The 7453-nt window shown below is 39.3% G+C and overlaps 1 protein-coding gene across 1 annotated transcript; it reads right to left on the bottom strand.

Annotated features, from left to right (window-relative positions):
- Positions 1-3727: 3727 nt before the first annotated feature.
- On the bottom strand, positions 3728-7121 carry LOC131238030 (aquaporin NIP1-1-like). Its single transcript, XM_058236158.1, has 5 exons — positions 6891-7121; positions 6520-6768; positions 6018-6221; positions 4802-4863; positions 3728-3899 (listed from the first exon to the last, which is right to left on the bottom strand). Exons 1-5 carry the CDS (start codon positions 7119-7121, stop codon positions 3728-3730), a joined length of 918 nt encoding a protein of 305 aa, XP_058092141.1.
- Positions 7122-7453: the final 332 nt, after the last annotated feature.

Genomic DNA, 7453 nt, shown 5'->3' with positions numbered 1-7453 from the left:
CAAATAACTACGATAATTTTTTCTTTTAAATTGTATGCGAAATACAAAATCAACCTTTAACCTGTGAAACTTTTTTATGCCCCACCATGATTTATGTGTTTGATCCACATTGTCCATCAACTTTTTCAGATCATTTAAGGTGAGAGCTAATACAAGAAGCAGGTCCAATAATTAATTGGACCATAAGGTAGGGATTGAACGTCCACAATTAAAAACTTCTTGGGAGCTGGAGAAGTTTCAGATCATGTTGATATTTGTGTTTTCACTTCATCCACATCTACCTGACCTAATGAATAAGTGGATGGTAAAAAAAAACATCATAGTGGCCATTAGAAAGGTTTCAATTGTGGATGTCATTATCACCGCAGCATCCTTTGGTGTGGTTCACTGGAGCTTTGGACCTGCTTCATCTTTAAGATCACATATTAAAATAATATGAGAAAAATGATGAACGGCTTAGATAAAACACTTACATCATGGTGGGCCCCACAGAGCCCTTCCATCCGGACGGGGGTAGGACGCAATCCGCGTTTGAAGCGGATGGGCTGGGGGAGGCGGATTAGATACTGTCAGGTTGAGCAGTGTGTCAGGTACTGAAGTGACTTCACCAAGTTATATGGGCCCCACTGTGATGTATGTGTTTTATCCACACCGTCAATCCATTTTGAGATATCATTTTAGGGCATGATCCAAGGAATGAGGCAGATAAAAAGCTGTAGTGGACCTCACCACAGAAAACAGTGGGGAGAGTGATTCCCACCATTGAAACTATCCTAAGGCCCACCATAATGTTTATTTGAAATCGAACCTGTTCAAAAGATTAAAAAAGACATGAAAGAAGGAAAACACAAATATCAGGTTGATCTAAAACTTCGTGGCTTTTAGAAATTTTTAATGGTGGGCGTCATTGCCTCCACTGTTTTCTGTGCTGGGGTCCACTGGAGCTTTGGATTTAACTCATTCTTTAGATCTTGCCTTAAAATGATCTCTCCAAATGAATGGACGGCGTGGATACAAAACATACATCATGGTGGGGCCTAAAAAACTTGGTGACGTTACTTCAGTAGCCGGTCTTGCTACTCAACCTGTCAGTAGCTAATCCACGGCCAGGCTGGGACGGAATTAGGAAGAGGATTGGCTGGTTTACTGACGTCAGCAAGTTTCGTGGGTCCCATCATGATGTATTTGTTATTTCCAAACCGTCCATCCATTTTGTGAGCTTGTTGTAAGGCTTGAGCTGAAAAATAAGACAGATCTAAAGATAAACTAGACCACACTGGAAAAAGCAATGGGAGATTGAATGTCTACCATTGAAACCCTTTTAGGGTTGCTGAAGTTTCGGATCAATATGAAATTTGTTTTTCCTTTTCATCTAGATATTTTTAATTTTATGAATAGATTAAATGGAAAATAAATGTTATAGTGGGCCCTGTGAATTTTTTAGAGGTGAAAATCATTATGCCGCTGCTATTTTTGTTGTGGCTCATTTGAGTTTTGGATATGATTCATTTTTTGGATAATGCTTTAAAATGATCTCAAAAATTTGATGAACGGTGTGGATATAATAAATACATTATTGTAGGGAACATGTAACTTTGATCTCCTTTGAACCGTTTGTATAACTCAGACCTTGAGAAGCGTCCGCGCTCGTCTTCGCACAACACGTATTTACACCAGCTATATAGCTCGTCTTCGTAGGAAGTTCCTGTGCTGGAAACGTATATGGGCACACCTTGACTTTTGTGAATAATGATATTTTAATTTTCTATCAAGTACTTCATATTTTATTTGAATTAAATAGAATAATTTTATTTTTATTTAATAAAAAATAATTTCTTTATAATATAAAAAATTTTCAAACAAGAGATAAAGTTAAATGTATCAAATTAACATACTTTAGACATTTCAGATGTTTGTTAACAAACAGATTGTTTCAAATTCAGTACTAAATTTTCAAACTTCAGCCATAATTATCAAACGAGTTTTTTGACTTCATTTCTGATTGAGGCTTCAGATTTCAGATTCAGGATTTAGACTTCATATTTAGGCTTTAGACTTCAGATTTAACAAATGGGGCCTTAGTTTATAAAACTTTGACAGTGGGGCCCACGATATCAATGGTTTGTATGATTGGACCACGCCACCTGTTCAGCCTGTAAACTTGAATCATGCATTGTTGTATGCACGACTCCCACGATCCAACGATCATGCGAGCAATCTAAACCCATATTTAAAAAAATTAATGGACCGTCTTTAAATGGCTAGAGATATTATAGCTCTGTGCTGCCCTCATCACCATAAGCCTACGGCATCGGTCTTTTCTCTCCACCAATGTTATATGTGTAATACATCCAAGACGTCCAAAATGTTGGCCTCATCATGAAAATCATCCACCTTAAAAATCTGGTCGATCCAAATATGAACTTCACCACATCATAAAAGTAAATGCATTCCCGATAATCTGAACCAATATACAGTTCTTCCCACGTGATCAACCGATCAGCCTAATTTTCTTGTATGACAATCATCATGATGGTGCCGATCTTTTGCATGGCTTGGATTTTCACAGTAATCCTATTCACAGGGAAATACCGACCATTTTCATATTCAAGGTATTGGGAGACAGGTAATCTAATACAATATTTTCTTACTAGCTTGCCCAGTCTTGAGTCGTGTTGTGACTTGGCCGAAGTAGGAAGTGCATGACTCTGTCGGCCACATATACCTTCTTAGCATGATTGAACCAAAAGAATCCAAACGTAGATTATGACATAACTAGCCTTATATATGTCTAATTCAAAGAAATTCATTTCAGATAATGAGAAATTGTTGTTTGAAGTGTGTACTATAAATCAATTGTAACTTTTAATTTAAGTATCATCACGAAATGCATAACTTATCAATCTTTATGTAATAGTGCTTATGGGGTCAGCACAACCCAAACAACAGGTTGAGGATGAGTGTTTAGCAAGAAAACACACGCTTTTGGTTTAACAATACAATTTTCAAGAAGATTATCATTTTTAGAAAATTTCAATTTTAATAAATTTATCCACATGTTTTTATTTCTAGCGAGTTATGCTTTAGAAAAGTTTTGCTATTTCAGATTATTTCTAACCGATTCAAGGTTTTGATTTTATCTTTGTAAGTGATGTAATCAAATGAATATTTCTCAATGCAATTTCAAAGTTTTCCTCATTTTTTTTTGTTGATTCAAAAGCTACTTACAGATTCTAGAACTGCTTATACATTCAAGTTTGTGTGACCTCATTAACATGTTAGATGTCATATTAATATTAAAGTGACCCTTATGAAAATTTTAAAAGTGAACATTTAATCCATATAAGTCATTTAAAATATTGGAATGAAAAGAATTCTTGCTAGAATCTAAACTGGTCATTAGCAATCACCTGTCTCGCGACACCGATCACCTCCTATGGACTTCAATCATGTTGAAACACCAGATATTACATTTCCACAGGTAGTGCTCAAAATGGAGTTGCATTCTTTTCCATTTTCAACTTGAAAGTAAAGCAATTACAATAAGGAGCTCAATCCCTTCAAATGACTCCCTAACACAAATGTATAAAAGAGGTGAGAGATCTTTAAGAAATTTATAAAAAATTATAAAGATCTTAATAAATATACACATTAAGAAGTAAGAAAATATCTAATGAAATTCACATTGCATCAAAACCGATTTGATCACTTATTGATTAGAGCATATTTAAATGTCTTTGTTGTATTTGTCAGGCAACTGAATGAGCGTGTAGACGGCTGATCCCGCGATGGCGCCGAAGATAGGCGCAACCACGTAAATCCAAAGAGAATGGAAGTGTTTTGCAGCAATGGCAGGTCCAATGCTCCTTGCAGGATTCATGGAAGCTCCAGTCACTTGCCTGCAGGACACCAAAGTCAGAATCCACCACCCATCAGTGAAAGGCTCAGTTCGGGATCGAGTGCACAGCATGGATAGACCACTAATTTAAAATGATCCTGACCATTAAAAAAATGGGCTTCCATGAAGATGTTTAGGATATTTTTCGGCAACTCATGCTTCATCTTTATAGTTCGTTGTTCAAATCATTCAAAATATGGACTTGAGTGAAAACTAGAGTTGGGCAGAATCCGATCCAATCCGGCGAATCTGACCCGATCTGGTAGATCTGGTCCGATTCGAAGGCCTGGATCGGTGCAGATTGAGTAGGACCACTCAGATCCGATCGTACATCGGATCGAGTTTGGATCGTGGTCAATCTGGATCGATCCAATCCGAAATCCGAACGAACGCTAATCCCTCTTTCTCTACCCGAAGGAGGCACCGCACCCACCCATCTCTCCTCTTTTCTCTCCCTCTTTCTCTCCCGATTTCCCTCATCTCCTTTCTTCTCTCCTCCTTTCTCTCCTTCTTTCTCTTCCGATTTCTCACATGTCCTTCTTTCTCTCCTCCTTTCTCTCCCTCTCTCTGCCTAGACTCAACTCGATCCAACTCGATTAGGTTTCTTAGACCGAGTGGGACTCAGTTCGAGTCAGGCCAGCAAGGATTTGGATCGGATCGAGTCAAGTTGGACCCAATCCGGTCCGACTCGACTCGATGCCCACCTCTAGTGAAAACCATTGACAATTATGTTATTTTAACTGACCATAGATTGATGGTTAGGATCATTTTTTAGCAGCTCATGCTCACCTATGGCCCATTCATGGTGGGCACATGGTTTATTGATCCATACCGTTGATCTTATTACAAGATCATCTGACATTAAATGTAAAATGTAGAGTGATGATGATCTGGAGTCCTTACCCAGCGATGAGAGCGTTAAACAGGACCGTTGCTCCTACCGCAACTCCTGCCAGTTCGTTGACCTGTAAGAAGAAAAAGCATTAGCAAAAGACTAAAATACCCTCCATCTTTCAAAGCGGAGGAATGTTAATCTCTCCAAGGACAAGAATACCCTGGTATTTTTAAAAAGATGTGGTTGCAGAAGCATTCAAATAAAAATGGGACTATCTAAGGGTCCAGTAATGTAGGTAAACTGGTGAAAAAGAGCTGCGCACTGGCCCGAGCAAATGTCTTGTGTATAAACTATATTCCTCTCCAACTGACATTTAGACCATCTTCACCGTCCAATCATGGGTTAATCCATGGATGGACCACTACTTGGATGCACTCTACTGTGATAATCAGACCATCCTATACCCCAACCCTAACCCAACCCAACCCAACCCTTAGAAGTTCTTAGCCCAAGCCCAACCCAAGCAGGTTCGGTTAGTTTGCAGGCCGGGTTGGTCGAGTGGAGACATGCTAATATTTTCGTGATTACATTAATTTATATACTTCAATACACATTTTAAATTTTGAGTCCAGATCCTCTGTTTGTGTCAAAGCAGGAAAATTATGGTTGTTGCAATTTAATTGGACTATGTTATTACACACTGCATTTAATACTGCATTGTTGATTGCCATGGGCCAATGACAAAACAGAACAGCTGGAAAGTCATGCTTGACGCAAACAAAGGATCCTTACTCTTAATTTTTATACCAATAATTTAATTTATTAATTATATATGTAGTTATTTATAGTAAAAAACTTCAATTTTTCTCTAAACAAACAAGCTAAAATATACGACTTCTCTTAAGTATCTTGTTAGCTTGAGTCATCAAAAATGATGTGGACTAATGAGACCCGATTGCATTGAAATTTCATGTGCCTTTAACACAGACAATCCGCACTCAATTACAATTTATAACTTATAATTCGATCGGGTTCGGGTTGGGTCAGGCAACCTAAGACCTCAACCCAAGCCTGGCCCAAGTTTTATTAGGTTGGTGCTTGCATAGCCCAAGCCCGGGACTGAACCCGATACATCCTGCAGGAGCCCAGCCCAGTGGGTCGGTTGGGTTGAACCCGCCCGGCTTTCAGCCCTATAATAGATGCCCTACGTCTATACCTCCAATTCTTCTATATCAGAAAACATAAAAGAGCAATCAAAGCATCAAATGGCATCAAGCATCATACCGCCCTCTGATCGGTGGCCACGCCAGACACTACGAACATCAAAATGAAGGTGATGATGAATTCCCAAATAATAGTATTGATAGGGCTGGTGTCTCCCTGAGGTAGAGTGAGCGTCGGCCGTAGATTATCTTTCCCGAACAATGCATGGAGGGTGAGGCTCGCCAGGATCCCACCAATCACCTGACCTAGTACATAAGCTGGCACCTGCCAAGCCAAGTGCATTGTTTCAGCTCTAGAATAATTAAAAATTAAATCAAATAAAATCCATAGTCCGTATATTCTACTATCATTAGTTAGCATGAACTGATCAAACGGTTGGGAATACGCGACCGAGACAGATCAACATACACTGATAGCACATCATACATTGTTCGGGAATTCAATAAAATGGATGGTCTAGATTGATGGCTATGTACACTGATAGTACATCATACATGGTACAATATATACATAGGATTATGGTTTACTATGTTATTATTAGTGCATGGGTTGCTGATTTTACATGTTTCCATGGAAATTTTCTGGAGACAGCCAAGGCGATGGTGACGGCAGGATTGATATGGGCACCTGAGACATGCCCGATGGTGTAGATCATCACCATCACTGCTAGGCCCCACACAACGGCCATGCCTACCAACGATATGGGACCTCTTTGGTCAATGAGCGCCGATCCACACCCTGCAAATACAAGAATGTAGGTCCCCACGAGCTCTGCGATTATCTGTTCATGAAACAAACAGTAAAGATATATAGTAAGTACAGATGATATTAATGACAAGGTGGCCCATCAATTCGATGGTCCGGATTGATTGATCTGTAGAGCCAAGCATTCACAATGATTAAGCTGATGTTAGTTTATTGAAGGTGGTTTACCTTGTGAGTGTGAGTCAGATAAACGACGGCTTTCTTCCCAACTTCATGAGAAGGCGGTGGAAGAGGATGCGGCGACGGTGGTAGATGATTTGCCTTGTGGGACTTGATTGGATAAACGATTTCACTCACCACAGATTCTTTATCTACACTGGATATCCCATCTTCCACGTAGAGATTATTAGCCACAGGTGAATGCATCATCCAAACGGGAGAAGAAGGTTGCTTGGCCATGACAAACACTTCAAAACCCAAGCCCAATGCTATAAAGGCCTCTTGTCAATGTCTATATATGGAATTCCTTTGAAACCTATGCTTCTGTTCTTTACATTCTCATCTCAGCCAAATAAGCCATAGAGAACTGCTCCAGTCTTCGCATAGCATTGTAGGCTATGGTGCTCTTTGTTGCACTGTCCAATCCATTGATCTAGACTGTTCATTAGGTCCAGCGCACATTTCAAGCGTTATCACTAAAACGTCACACTAATATGACGTCACATATTAACCGTTTGATCAATGGCCTTAATATGGGCGGTCTAGATCATTTCACACAAATAGGTCTAAAA

Source organism: Magnolia sinica, chromosome 2 (assembly GCF_029962835.1).
Source record: "Magnolia sinica isolate HGM2019 chromosome 2, MsV1, whole genome shotgun sequence".
Lineage (NCBI taxonomy): Eukaryota > Viridiplantae > Streptophyta > Magnoliopsida > Magnoliales > Magnoliaceae > Magnolia > Magnolia sinica.
This window is presented reverse-complemented; position numbering and strand designations above follow the sequence as displayed.